The sequence below is a fragment of the Camelus bactrianus genome, chromosome 14, assembly GCF_048773025.1.
Source record: "Camelus bactrianus isolate YW-2024 breed Bactrian camel chromosome 14, ASM4877302v1, whole genome shotgun sequence".
NCBI lineage: Eukaryota > Metazoa > Chordata > Mammalia > Artiodactyla > Camelidae > Camelus > Camelus bactrianus.
Window position 1 is genome coordinate 67,013,126 of NC_133552.1, and position 15,157 is coordinate 67,028,282.

The window sequence follows — 15,157 nt, forward strand, 5'->3', positions numbered from 1 at the left end:
AGGGGCCTTTCAGGACATCTGTGAAGGGCAGCGTGGAAAACTCCTAACCGCATCTTCAGGGCTACATCAGTGGAGGGAACCAACCCAGCAGACAAGCAGCCCGCAGGAGAGCAAGCCCCCCGCGAGCGGCTGGGGGCCAAAGCCGCCCTGCACTGTACCTGTACAGATGAAACTGGACAGTCCCCCGTAGATCACTTCATCATTGTCGGGCAGTATGAACGGACACCTCGTCTGAACCTCCAAACAGTATTGCTTGCAAGGAATTGTCTTTCTGCAGTTAAGCTGGGCGACTTCAAAGTACTGGGAACACAGCCAGGCTTTGTAGACAATCTGAAAAAGAGAAGAATCAAAAATAGGGCGAGATGACAACAGTTCTGGCTAGTAAAGGACAGGCTGTACTGCGAGAAGCCCGCTGCGGCTTCAAATGGCTCCTAAAAAAACTCGCCGGCCCTTGCAGAAAGCATATTCACCCAACGCCAGCGGCAAGTGATGTCTTTGCATTGGAGCCAAATGTTCCTGGATTGAGCCCTTGCGAGAAGGCAAAAGGTAATATGGCGTTTGATTGGATGTAACTCGTGTGAAAAACAGTGGAGTTATGCAAGAGCTGAGGTTTTCGGAATCCAGTGATGTACAAGGAAGGAAGTAACGCTGTGGATACACTGTGGTTATTTACTGCAGGGTGCGGGGGGAGCTGCGCAGACCACCAGCTGTTCTCCCCGGGGGCACTAGATGGCGCTGAGTCCCCTACAAAGACGCCCCAGCGGGCGGTGCGGACAGGCTGCTGGTTGGAGCTTGAACTCCAGGGCACTGAACGCGTAGGGTGGGCATTAAATTCATGACTCACATCAGATACATGAAATGTCTCATCGTCCGAAAGCCCAGAAACACCCAACCCACACTCTGTAAGTCTTGTATTCGTCAGGAGCACGAGGAAGGAAACCTCATCAGAGCCACAACTTGGACCTGGGGTCTACATGAGTATTTGTTAAGTGTTTGTTTAATTTAATAAAATGTAAAAGGATTGTGATTTCAATTGTCTCTTTGTGATTGATAGGTATTTAGGAAAGTAAATGTTGAAAAAATACCCTATTCTACAATAAGGGAACAAACTGAGCCTAAGTCCAAATAACCCAGTGACAGAGTTTCCCCCAGCGGCTGTCCATGCCGTTGTGACTTAGGCGTCCCCGGCCCGTGGCTCCGCTGGCTTCTGATCGCCTGTTTCTAGGGTTAATACTCCTCAGGGAAGACTTTGTCGCCTACATCCTACTTGGAAAAGTGAACGGTTTCCAGTTACGCGTACACAGAGAGATCACAAACACCTGACAGTAACCCCAAGAATAACGGCGAGCATTCAGCCACGCCACGCTCTGTGCTGAGCAAGTTACAAGCATTTGCTTCCCATGTGATTCTCAGCACACACACAGATGGTAAGTAGTGGTCACGCTTTGCACACGGATAATCATCACTAATGGAAGTAACTGGACAATCCATGTTCTGCAGGAGTCCGAATTCTGCATGCATCATAATTATGCTATGTTTAATCTGAAAACAGTTTTTCAGAAGAATTTAAGAAACCAGAAGAGAGATGTCGGATTCATCTGTGATCAGCACTGCATTGCATGTACCTGGTTAATGGATGCATTTGGTAGGAGAAAGTTTGCATTGACTTTTTATGAATAACTACTCATTTGATCAAAGTGAAGTTTGATTCTTCAATCAAGGTGCCTCAGTCGGGGTAAAATGAGATACAGGTGAAATTCAGATATAATTTTAGATAGCTAAACATAATTTTACCTGCTGTCGTCAATGGTTTATAATCACCATATGACCAGATAGGAAAATATCCAAATAACTAGTATTCTTATAGGTCTTTTGAATAGGTCTTAACATAAAAATGTACATTAGAAATTGCACTAGAAATAACACTACAATAGCTGAGGAAACCCTGAAGACTTCTTAAATTTCAACCAGAAACGGCATGGGGCGTGTGGATGGAGATGTGGTGGTAGGGGTGGCGGGGCCTTCACTCTGGCAGAAAGAGGCTGAAAGCAGGAGCGGCAGAGAAAGAGAACAGCAGCGGGTTCCCAGCCGTGCTTCGGGGAGCTGAGGACGCTTTTCAAAATACCACTGGTATTTGTGCAGCACGCCATAACGTGTAATGGGATGCATGACACTTAGGATGTAAACAGAGCTATAATGTAAGAATAGTCAGTGTCTATTTTGTGGTTCCTGCTTTAGACTTCCTTTTTTTGGTACTAGAGGAAGTTGAGTATATTTATATATACAGATCTAACAACAATAAAATTCTCTTTTAAGGAAAAATCTCATTCTGCTTATTTCTGGGATTCGAAAGACTCCAGGTATCTCTTTGCCCTCAGGGAGTACCCGTGGGTAATTCCAGAAATCACAGGTATTTTTATGGGTCAAACTGTGTTCTTTCACCTCACAGCTTATTTTTGCACAATGATTCAAAGTAAAATGGTTTTGAAGAGCAAGTCACGTGCTGGACGTATAAACTCGAGCCTAGGAAACAGGCTCCTCTCCCACAGACAATGGGACGCCGCGTACGGAAGCCTCCTGGGGTCCATACACATCTGTCTTCTTTCCAAGCAGCCTCCTTAGCATCGCCCAGTTGAAATGGGGCCACTTTTATTCTGGTCCCTAAATGCTTTTTCATCTATACTTCCTTTGCAGGTTTTTTGACTTAAAACACTAGTAAGTCATCCAAGCCGTTTTTATAAACATCAGGCAGTGGTTATGAAGAAAAGCGGCCATGATTTGCAGAGCCACCGGCAGAATCCTGGACCTTCCGTGGGGCTACAACCAGCTGTCCCAGCGGCCTCTGCTGTATCATTAGTTCTTAGGACTTAAGTCCTAGACTTTTGAAATGCAATGGAAGATCCCTTATTTGAGTCTTCAACATTTTCTACAATTTAGTTCTAGGAATGCACGAAGCCAGAAAGTAGGGTGAGCAGAAGAAGAAAGGGTGAAGTGCTAACTATTGTCATCAGTATCTGAAGAAGCTGCTCTGGGCTGATGTCAATAGCTTTTCTTAATGTGAAACCAGAGGGTACAGACCAGAGAGAACACAGACAGGTAGGCTGTCCTTGTGCGAAGAGGTGCTTTTGTCCCAGACAAGATGCAGACAAATGCACCAGGCTGCCTTGCCAGGTACCGAGCTCCCCGTAACGGGAAAAATTCCGATAGAGTCTGGGTAACTCCTGCCAATACAGTGAGAGGAGGACCCTTGTGCAAGGAAAGTGCTCTTAGATCCTTCCCAGCGCTGCCATTTTACAATTTTTGAGGGAAAGGGGTTGAGAAATTTCAAGGTTTTGGCACAAACCCAAAGAGACAAGATGATTAAGTTTTTAAAGTCCTAAAGGATTTTCAAATAGAAGTACGTGATGAAAAATGAATACACCTGTCTTCTCCCCATAAGAACTCCGTCTGTAAGGAAAGTCAGAAATCTCTGTTACAGCGACTTCGCTTCTCCTGTGGAGAGAAGCATCGCGTCGTCCCTTTTCTCAGTGTCCCTGAACAGTAGACATGATTGTCGACGCTAAACAGTGGCGTTGGACAGGAACAAATGCACGTTTCAGGCCTCTGCAGACACATGGATAGCTAAGCTTCGTGGACCCCACCTCTGCCGGAGGCTGCGCCTCTCTGGGGAAGCAGCTCGTTTTCCAGGTAACTACGCCCGTGGAGGACACCTCACCCCATTTCCTGCCCCTTGGGAAGGACGGCTGACTGAACAACCGCGTTGCCCGACAGCAGCCCGTTGTAGAGTCAACAGGAAATACTCTCACATTACAGGGTAGAAAAGGAAGAGCAGATGATGAAAATTGACCTAAATAAGAGTGACGTTTTTACTGAATAGTTGGATAACAATCTTCTCTTTCTCTCTTTATAAAATTTTTTTTTATTTTTTATTTTTTTTAATTGAGTTATAGTCATTTTACAATGTTGTGTCAAATTCCAGTGTAGAGCACAATTTTTCAGTTATACATGAACATACATATATTCATTGTCACATTTTTTTCCACTGTGAGCTACCACAAGATCTTGTATACATTTCCCTGTGCTGTACAGTATAATCTTGTTTATCTTATTCTATATGTGCCTGTCAGTATCTACAAATTTTGAATTCCCAGTCTGCCCCTTCCCACCCACCGCCCCCTTGGCAACCGCAAGTTTGTATTCTATGTTTATGAGCTTGTTTCTATTTAGTAGTTATGTTCTTTTTTTTTTTTTTTTTTTTTTTTATTCCCTCCAAAAGCATTTTTTCCTTTGTTATTTTTCCCCATGAAACCTTTGAGTTGTGTTTGGGAACTATTTCACAGACGAAGAAAATGAGTGACAGAGAGATGGGAGGAGCCAATGAGTGGAACCCCGGCTGGCCCTTTTTGCTGGGCTCTGCGTAGCCGGGACTCTTCTGAGCCTAAATGGAAAGTGATGGCAACACGCGGTGTCTGGGTCCCCGAGTCCTGGGTGGGGGGCAGCATTTCAGAAGAAAGGTCCCCCAGGTCGTCCCGCTGAGCCGCGGGTCATAAAGTGGGAGCTGGGCCCGAGCAAGTTCACAGTCGCCTGCAATCCTGAGCCCCTGCCTCCCTGGACGTGGCTTTAATGACGCAGCACACCCTTTGGACGGCGTCACCTGAGCAGTGCTCATTCCCAGCCCACCGTCCCAGACCTGCACCTCCAAACTTGCCCTTGCAATCATGCGCAGCGGGCTGGGCTGAGCGCCCCCGCCCCGGGGCTGACTTCTGGCTCCCCTCTGCACAGCGTCACCCCGTAAACCCCCTCGGTTACACAGGCCTGTTTGGAGATGGGAGCTAGGGGAGCACAGGGTGAGGAGGCAGGCGATGCCAGGGAGCTGTGGGCTGCTCGGCTCACTTCCAGACTTTTGATGAAGACTGTTTTTTTTCAAAAAATAATCCTCAGTTTTTAGGGAAGTTCTGGTTGTAATGGCACAATCATGGCTGGAAGTCCCAGGACACAGGCTGAGGGAGGGCTCTCTGTCCCCGGCTGTGGGAGGCGAGGCTGCGCTGTGGGGCTCTGGAAAGGGAGGCTTTATGTGGACGGAAGGGTGAGCCTGAAACAGTCCCTTCTGTGTTCATTACAAGTTCTGCCCGGTACCCCAGATAACTGTGATTTTCAGGCTTGCCCTTACAAATGAGGTCAGCACACCCCAGGCCAGGTCTTCGTGACCTCTCCTGGGTGTGCACGTTCCACGTGACCATGGCTCAGCTCATGAAAATGCCTAAAATTAATATTTTTCCTGTAGAGGCTCAGAGTCTCATCTCTTTTAAATACACTTGCCTCCCTTCCCCTAAATCTATGTCTACGTTTTAGAGCCAGGGAGGCGATTTATATTGTAAATATTTGTTAGCTATTTGAAAAAAAAAAAGGGTTACAATTTTTTATCATTAAGAAAAATGTCAGAAATTGCAAATGGCTGTCATCGTAGTAGAAGGCTGCGGTCCTCGTCCCCAAGTGTCACTGCGGGCTGACTCTTTACATCCGTGGCTTGGGTGACGCGTTCCAGGGGATCTTACTCTGTCAGCTCTGGTGCGTTAAGGCCCGCATTCCGAGCGCGAGTGGGGCTGAAATAATCGGTTATGTAAGCAATCGTCTGCTATGGTAACCGCCTCAGGCTGCTGCACCCTGATGCATAACGCATGTTGTTACAATTACGCGTCAGGGAGGAAGTCAAAATAAAAGTTCACATTCATGTATCTGAACGTCTTCTTTCTTCTACATCTGTGTCAGTGTCTGGTTAAAGCAGGTTGTACTCAGAAATCAGGAATACTGATGAAACAAGAAAAAGAAATCCCTGCTTAAGGATGAAGCAAGTCATCTGAGGAGGAACAGTCAGAGATGGATGGTGTCAGGAGACAGGCCCCTTGATCTGCCAGAGACTGAGAATGTCAGCACGCCTCGTCCTGCAGGGCTGCGTCCCGGCTCCGCTTCCTGAATCACACGCAAATGCCTTCCTGTTTTCTCTTGGTGACCCACTTTTTGGATCCTCTTATGAACACTTGGTCTGTTCCCCTGAGCTTCAGAATTTCCCTAGCTTCCTGGCGCTGCCCTACATTTTCAAGTCCACCCAACCCAGTCTCCCCACCACACCAGAACCCTCGTCCATCTGGAGAGGGAATCGGTCTGAAAAAGGCAGGACCAGCCCGTCCCGTCTGCTAGTCAGGTGCAGTACCTGGAGGCCCACAGACACGGACGTGATGGCAAAGATGCCAGAAAGCAGATCAGCTCTGCCAGCGACCTTGAAGAGGGGACGCTCTCACCCAGCGATGAGCTGCGAGGGGCGCGCAACAGGGGAAAGCAGAGAAGAGTCTGTGTGTCTCCAGCACCGTCCAGGGGACACAAAGCCAGCCCGTGTCTCCTTTCCCGCATTTCTCAGGAATACGCGTCTTGCACCGTCTGAGTCAATGACGTCCTGGGTTCACCTTCTTTCCCCCCCTCATCTCACTACGGCTTGGCGTCAGCCCAAACCACTGCACAGAAACTGTTCTTTCCAAGTGACCTGGCCTCTGGGATGTTAAAATTGGCTGCTTTTTTATCTGACCTCCTGGCAGCAGCGAGCAAGGCTGATTCATCTCTGTCTTGAGACGCCCGTCCCGCTGATTATGAGACTCCCTCTACCCCCGCTTCCTCTTGGCCCGCCCCCCACTCCTGCACTGGTCGTTCTGTGGTAACTGTTGCTGGTCTCCTCTGCCACACCTGCCCCCCGAATGCTGATCTCCCCAAGGCGTCTGTCCTCAACTGCCGTCACGCAGTGTTTCGGGGTAAGCGTTCACTGTGGTTTGGTTGTGGTCCTGAAGACAGGGAAGCCTAATTCCAGTGCAGCCCCCTCTCCCTCTCTCATCTCGTCTGTGTTCTGTGTGTCTCTGTCTCAAAGTTCTTCAGCATCTCAGTCTCAAGTCTACCGTCTTCTCTTCTGGGAGAGGCAAGATGTGGAAGTCGCCCCCGGCCTCCGTCTGCTCTCTCCCGCAACCTCTTCATCGCCGAGCCCTAGGGGCCCATGTCCTAAGTGTCAGGACTCCGGGTCTCCTGGTTTCTGTCGATTCCAGCCGTTCCCATCCTCACCCAGCGGCCGCACCCTGGGGCCTCGGTCAGGAACGCCTCCGCCGCGCCGGCCTCCGCCCTGCAATCCGAGCGATCTTCCTGAAATGGACGCGGTTATCGCAGCGCCCACCTCACGTCACCCGTGGCCGCCCCTCTGCGCGCCGGGAGAAGTTCCGGCTCCTCAGCCGGCTCAGAGCTTCAAGACCTTGCCCGGCCGAGCTCGCGCCTCCTGGCCCCCAGCTCTCATCCTCGCTCTGCCGCCGCGGAGGGTGACAGGCAGGTGACCACATGTGCCTCGGCCTCGCAGCCCCGCCGCCCTGCCCTCCCCCAACTCGCCCACACATCCCTCCGCTGCTCGAGTCCACCGTCCTGTGTGACCTCACCTGTGAACCTTCCTGACACACGTCTGAAGCCTCTGAAATGTTCTCCTGTGGACTGACGCTGACTGCCACGCACTTTGTTCCTCTATCTCCTTCCCAGGCTCCCTTGAAGGGGCCTGTGCACTTCTGTATTCCTGGTGCCCTGGGGGGGGGGGGCTGGGAGAAATTGCCCTTCCCTGGAATTCTCACCAGAACTTCACAGCATGGCCCTCAGGTGTGCACAGCCTGCTCTTGTGGTTTGGCTGGTGTGAGCCCGCCTGGCTCCGAGATCCTGCCAAGGGCGGACTCACACCAGGAACCTGGATGTGCTCCCAAGATGTTAACCCCTGTAGATCCTTTTGAGATAAGCGGCAAACCCGTTTACTGGAGGACAAATAAATCCTACAGAGATACGATTTTAAAAGCCGCTTTGTGAATTGAGCCGCTCTTTCCCGGCAGACACTGTGGTTTAGGTGCAGAGTCAGGGCATGGGGTTGCTGGCAGCAGCGGAGGATTTCTGCCCAAGAGGAGGCACGGTGTGACTCAGGGCTCAGGACCCGTAGGAGGCCAGGAGCTTCCGAGCGCGGAGTTTCCTCCAAACTTGTTGGAGACGGACAAGCTGCTTTGGGTGGGATGATGGCAAAACGCGTCTGGAGGACAGGTAACCCTACCTCGTTCCTTTCCAACAAAGTTACTGTGCTTCCCAAAGTGAACGTTAGTAACGACAGAAAGAGGTGCGGTAGAAGCGCGCCCCGTGAGCGGGCGGGCGGGCGGGCGCCGTGCACGCGGGCGTTGGGTGGGGGGGACGTTCAGGAGGGACGCGGGGCCCGTAGGCAGCGACCGAGGGCCCAGGAACGATTAGGGAAAACGCGGGATCGTGGAGTTGCTCAACTATCTCACCAGCGCCCTCCTCCTTGTCTGGCCAGAAGCACCAACAGAGGATTTAACATCTATATTGGAACGGCTGGGATCTGCCAAAGTGCAGGCGTGGCTTCCCTGTCCTTATGGATAAACCCAACGCTGCGGCTGTGTCTGAGGTGATGGACTCCTTGAATAAAGGCACCAGATGGTGTATGCAGCAGAAAGAAGCCCTAAAAGCCCGGGGTCTGCAGAGGAAGATTTAGGAGATGATGGACATGGAATAACTTTGGGAAAATTCATGCGTGAAGTGAGCCAGAGGACTCAGGAAATACGGCCAGCACTTAAATTACATTACAAGCCCGAGATAATAAGTGATTCTGTTTAAAAAAAAAAAAAACAAAGGAAGGAAGGAAGGAAATTCTTTCTTGAAACTACTTCTGCATGTCGGCCATGGGTGGGCAAAACTGCTGTTTTCTCAGCAGCCTTTTCTAGAGGCAGAAAGGGACAGGGATAAATGACAGCTTCTTTTGTGGACTGTCAGCCAACCAATACCTTGAAGATGCAACTGTCCTACATGGCACGTGGTCCTCTAAATACACTGTATTTAATGTGGTTTGTATTAAGCGTCATCCAAGTGCCAGTGATCCTACTGGAATTTATAGCTTTAAAAAGACAGCAAGCAAACTCGAATAGAAATTCAGTTTGGAGTGCCACATCTTTAGCAGGTCGAGAACGTTGAAAGGGGTTTAAAAAGCGGGGAACTGACCTTTTAAAGAAAGAGGTACAAGTGAGTCTGTAGGTAAATCTGGAGTGAGCCTTAAGCATCTCAGGGGAAAATGTATTTCTCCAGGAAAGGGGAGCAGGACCGTGGTGGACTTTCCTTTTTCTGCAGGACGCACAGAGGAATTCATGGAGCAGTTGACAGTGAGTGAATGAATGAGTGTTGCAATCCAGAATGTAGAGTGCGTTTAGAAAATGCCAATACATTCAGTAGAACTGTAATAAGTAATCAGTGCATTCCTTAAAAATGTGGATGTATTCATTTTTTTCATAAAACTAAATAGAATAGGACTTCCTGGAACTCCCTCACTTAATAGAAACACACAATAAAGGTATGAAGAAAGTCAGTGCATAGCTTTGTCATAGAACCTAAAGTCAAATACAAAAAACTTGCAATAATTAAGTAAAATTAGTTAACTAACAATCTGATCATTTTATACACAATTACAGGTTTACATGGCCTTCTACTGTACAGAACTGGGGTATGAGACGCTTTGTGGATCTAAATTTTCTACTTTGCAACATTATCAGGACATTCCTGTATTGACAATACGGGATGACAACCCCACGTTACAGCATCCGAGGCGTAACAGTTGTCAGTTAAACAATACTCACCTGTCTTTGCTCAAAGACAGGCGGTCCCTCAGTTGGGTGGGCTCTATGTTCCTTATTTTTCCTACAGATGTGACTGATTCTGCCGTCCCCAAGCCCACGCCCAGCTATCCTTAGAGTTTCCTGCTTTATCCTAACGTGTCCTGTCTGTGAGGAGCAGGGACAGGAGAGGTGACAGCTCCTCACATGGACTCCCAGCACCGTGGGGACGCAGCTGTGTCCTGGTCCCTAGAAACATGCTATTTAGTTAAACTGGGTCTTTAGATAAATAGGATCACTGCCAGAAAAGTGCCAGTGATCCTTTTAGAACTGAGAGCTTTAAAAAGCCACAGAGCAAACCCTTCAAACTTCTAATTAGCATAGAGTTGTAGCTGTTATCATGACACGGAGCCACTAACGGGTATCCTCCGACCGTGGCTTCAAAGGTATCGTTCAATCTATCTGTTAATCCAAAATGGCTTGTTGAGAGTGGGCCATGGGCCTGGCAGTTGGGAAGTCCTCCCGGGAGCAGGCGTGGAGGGCAGGGTAAAGATTTCATTATGACGCATCTTCCCTGCTCCCAAGAATAACGTCTGCAAATTAAAGGAGCCAAGATGAGGCCTGCCGTGCAGTAAATTACCAGCAGGGGGCTCTGGCTTGGAGACTGCAGAGATCAGTGAGGACCGCTGGTGCAGGGGGTGGTTCTGGAGGACAGGAGGGGACATCAGGACAGGGAGTGATACGGCACGTCCGAGAGGGGACCGGAGTGCGGGGTAGAGTGCCTGTGACACGGGAAAGAAAAGAGGGACGGGAAGGGACAGTGGGAGACAGCACGGGAGGAAGCAGGCGATGGAATATTTACTGTCCAGGCACCGCTTGGAGACACTGCGGGTTTGGTTCCACATCAGCCCCAGGAAAGTGAATATCGTAATGAAGAGAGTTGCATGAAATGTGTGGTTTCCCAGCACACATGAAGTCGTGTTTATATTACACTGCAGTCTGTAAGTGTGCGGTACCGTTATGTCAAATAATAACGTACACACCTTAATGAAAAATATCCTATTGCTAAAAAGTGCTGTCCGTCGTCTGGCCCTTCAGCCTTTCCTGGTGGGGGTCTCGTCCCCGTGGTGGCGGCTGCTGACTGAGTGGGGCGGTGGGTGCTGAAGGGTGGGGCGGCCGTGGCAACCCCTTAAAATGAGACGTTTGCCGCGTCGACTGACTCTCCCTTTCGCGAACAGCTTCTCCACAGCGTGCGGTGCTGGCTGACAGCGTTCTGCACACAGTAGAGCTTTTTCAGAATTGGAGGCAGTCCGCTCAAACCCTGCCGCTGCTTTGTCGGCTGAGTTGATGTGAAGTTCTAAACCCTCTGCTGCCATTTCAACAGTCCTCACGGCATCGTCCCCGGGAGTAGCTTCTAGATCAGGAAACGACTGTCTTTGCTCAGCCACGGGAAGCAGCTCCTCCTCCTTTCCAGTCTGATCCTGAGACGCCGCAGTTCAGTTCGTCTTTAGTCTCCACTTCTGACTCTAGTTCTCTTGCTATTTACACCACACAGGTAGGTCCCTCCTCCCCTGAAGTCTTGAGCCCCTCAGAGTCACCCACGAGGGCTGGAATCCGCTTCTTGCAAACTCCTGCTCAAGCTGACACTTTGATTGTGCCCCATGAACCACGGACGTTCTTAACGGCGTCTCTCGGGGTGAATTCTTCCCAGAAGGTTTTTGTTCACTTTGCCAGGTCCATCAGAGGACTCACTGTCTATGGCGGTGTGACAAAACTATTTCTTAAATAATAAGATTTGAAAGTCGAAGTCTCTCCTTGATCCTGGGGCTGCAGAATGGATGTAGCGTCAGCAGGCATGGGAGCAACGCTGACCTCATTGTCCATCTCCACTGGGGCGCTCGGGTGGCCAGGTGCACTGTCATGGAGCAGTCATATTTTGAAAGCAATCTTTCTTTTCTGAGCAGTGAGTCCCAACAGTGGGCTTGAAATATTCAGCAACGTTGTCCACATGTGTGCTGTCTGCAGGCTTTGCTGTTCCATTTATAGAGCACAGGCAGTGATTTAGCATAATTCTTAAGGATCCTTGGATGTTCAGAATGTAAATAACAACTGACTTCAATTTAGAGTCACCAGCTGCATTAGCTCCTAACAGGAGGGTCAGCCTGTCCTTTGAAGCCTTGAAGCCAGGCATTGACTTCTCCTCTCTGGCTATGAAAGTCCTAGATATCTCCTCCCTCCAATATAAGGCTGCTTCGTCTGCTTTGAAAATCTGTTGCTTAGTGTAACCACCTCCATGGATGATCTGAGCTGCGTCTTCTGGGGAACTCGCTGCAGCTTCTGCGTCCGCACTTCCTGCTTCACCTGCACTTTGGTGTCATGGAGATGGCGTCTTTCCTTAAATCTCATGAACCAACCTCTGCTAGTTTCCAACTTTTCTTCTGCAGCTTCCTCCCCTCTCTCAGCCTCCACAGAAAGGAAGAGAGTTAGTTAGACCCCTGCTCTGGATGAGGCTTTGGCTTGAGGGAATTTTGTGATGGTTTGAGCTTCTGTCCAGACCACTAACTAAAACTCTCTCCATCTCAGCAATGTGGCTGTTTCACTTTCTTACCATTAGTGTGTTCATGGGAGGAGCACTTTTAATTTCCCTCAAGAACTTCTCCTTTGCTGTCACAACTTGGCTGTTTGGTGCAGGAGACTAGCTTCCTGCCTGTCTCAGCTCTCACCTGCCTCCCTCACTGAGCTCAGTCACCTCTAGCTTTTGACTTACAGTGAGAGCTGTGTGACTCCTCCTTTCACCTGAGCACTTAGAAGCCATCGCAGGATAATCAGGTGGCCTGGTTTCAACATTGTTGTGTCTCAGGAAAGAGGGAGGCCCGGGGAGAGGAAGAGAGATGGGAATGGCCAGGGGTGGCGCAGTCACAGCACACACAGCATTTATCAGTTAACTCTGCCGTCTTACATGGGCACAGTTTGCGGGTCCCCGAAACAATTATGACAATAACGTCAAAGATCACTGATCACCGATCACCGTAACAAATATAATAATAATGAAAAGGTTTGCAATACTGTGAAAATTACCAAAATGTGATATAGAGACAAGAAAGGAGCCAATGCTGTTAGAAAAAAATTGTGCCAATAGACTTGATGGACGCAGAGTTGCCATAAACTTTCAATTTGTTAAAAAAAAAAAACTCACACACAATAAAATGAAAGGCAATAAAACTGAGACACGCCTGATCTCAGCTATGTGACCAGGTGACTTCAGCGCATTGTCTACAGGAGGTGAGTGTGATTACTCCAATTTTACCAAGATGAAAACTAAGATTTGGAGAATTTCAGCAATTTGGCCAGAGTCCCACAGCAGAATACAGTAAAGTCAGACGGAGGTTTTAGGTCGTTTTACCCCCGCACTCCTACCCTGAACAAAATGTGTTTTTTACTGTACCCCGCAGACTTCAGGTGTAAACAAAAACTAACTTCTGATCATTTGCGTTGCTCCTGGGTTGCAAGAAATATCTCTTCTGGGGGTAAGTTTTGAAGATTGAAACATTTTTCAACACTTTATAGTTCATTTTATCTCAATAAGGTATTTCAGTAACCACTACGCATTTTAGTCTATAGTGAAAGATTTTAAATACAGCAAAAAATCGCAGTGTTTGTGGTCTTAAGGCAAGCTCGGAACTCCAGGCGCTGGTGACATGAGTAATACTATCGCTAATGAGAAAAGAACCAGAATTAAGTCTGAAAAAAATTGCCTGTCATTAGAGCTAAGGGCCGCCACCAGTCAGGAAGCCTCCTTTCCTAGTCCTGGTCCTGGACCTTCACGGTCTCGTTTTCGCTCCCTCTTTCTCTGTTTCTCACACGAACATTTATTCAACTATTAAATTATACAGAACTGACACCAACTTGTATGTCTTTTCAACAGTACTTGCTAAACATTTTCACTCCATCCACTTAAAATCGTAATATATTTCCCTTCCATCAATATTTACTTATAAACCATACACATGAACTACTGTGTAACGTGCACATTATAAAACAAGCACAGAAATGCTTGTGAAGAACAGGATAAATGACCACCGTGAGGGGAATTTTTGTCCCATGACAATGAGCCACCTTGCATACGCCACTTATGGAAAGCCTGGATAAGTTACAGAGAAAGTGTAAAGGTTTTAAATACTGAAAAATTGTGCAAATTGTGAAACTGTATGTCACAGACATTTAAAATTGAGCACGCACTTGCATTGTGCAAGCAAATTGATGATTTTTATCTAACTGACGAGACAAAACCTCAAAATCAGAAGGAGGCAAGAACCCAGTCTGTCTTCTCTCCACAGGTGGGGCTGGGCTCTGGGAGGCTGCAGTTAGGGTTTCGTCAGTGAATGAAGGAGTGATGTCTACACACACGGAAGGTGAGCCCACAGGGCCGGGAAAGCAGGTCCCTCCTGTTCTGTTTGGTAGGATTTATTTTCTTGGCCAATCTTTTTGTTGTTATTATTGTTTTTTTAAACTAGAAGCTAAAAGCATCTATTTCTTCTGATGCACTTTTTAAAAGTGCCAGGAGCTGGACTCACAGGCCCACTTTTGGACAAGCCTCCTGGTGCTGACTTTCAGGAGAAGGGACACTGGTAAAAACTGCTGTTTCTTGTTCTGGTTGATATGACTTGGCTGACGCAGGCTTACACGTGTAACTGCTAAACACTAAATTTATTGGCATCTTGTGAAAATTAAGAAAATGAAATCATTTGTTGAATTCGATCAAGATACATTGTGAATAACTCCATTTCTGCCTTTTTCTTTTTAAGTATAGTCAGTTACAATGTGTCAATTTCTGGTGTGCAGCACAATGTCCCAGTCATGCATACATATGTTTGTTTTCATATTCTTTTTCATTAAAGGTTATCACAATATTTTGAATATGGTTCCCTGTGCTATACAGAGAAAAATTATTTTTAATCTATTTTTATATATAGTAGTTAACATTTCCAAATCTCAAACTCCCAGATGTATCCCTTTCTGCGTTCTTAAATGTTTCACCAACTTTTGGGGACAGTGGAAGAGGGAAACATTGTTCTTCCCGAATTTTTCCATGCTTTCCCATTTCCTCAGTAAACAAGGAGATTAAGCAAAATGGATGCTTTTAACATTTTAGATCATGTAGTTGTCTAAGAAATCAGATAATGTGTTTTCAAAAGATAAAAGTAGGATGTTTCAGGTAAGATAGAAAGAGATTCACTCATGCACAACAGTTTCACAATTCAGAGTATGACAAACAGTTCACCTGAAAAGCGGGATTTTTTAACTCCTTGCTAAGACGCTTCCTAAGACAATTTTCAGCTGAGTGTTCCTGGAGTTCCATTTACCCTCCACAGTAAAAATATAATGTATTTATACACGTGTGTAAGATGTAATATGAAAGTAAAATGTAATGCATCTCCTATTCTCCAAGTGTGCTGTGTGTATCTCAGACAAAAGAAAGTGCCACA

The 15,157-nt window shown here is 47.6% G+C and overlaps 1 protein-coding gene across 1 annotated transcript in view; it reads right to left on the reverse strand.

Annotated features, from left to right (window-relative positions):
• NALF1 (NALCN channel auxiliary factor 1) overlaps positions 1 to 15,157 on the reverse strand; it is a 535,944-nt gene that overhangs the window by 25,245 nt on the left and 495,542 nt on the right. Inside the window, exon 2 of the mRNA XM_045514774.2 lies at positions 159 to 330. Coding sequence (XP_045370730.2) covers positions 159 to 330 — 172 coding nt within the window. The remainder of the gene's footprint in view (positions 1 to 158; positions 331 to 15,157) is intronic.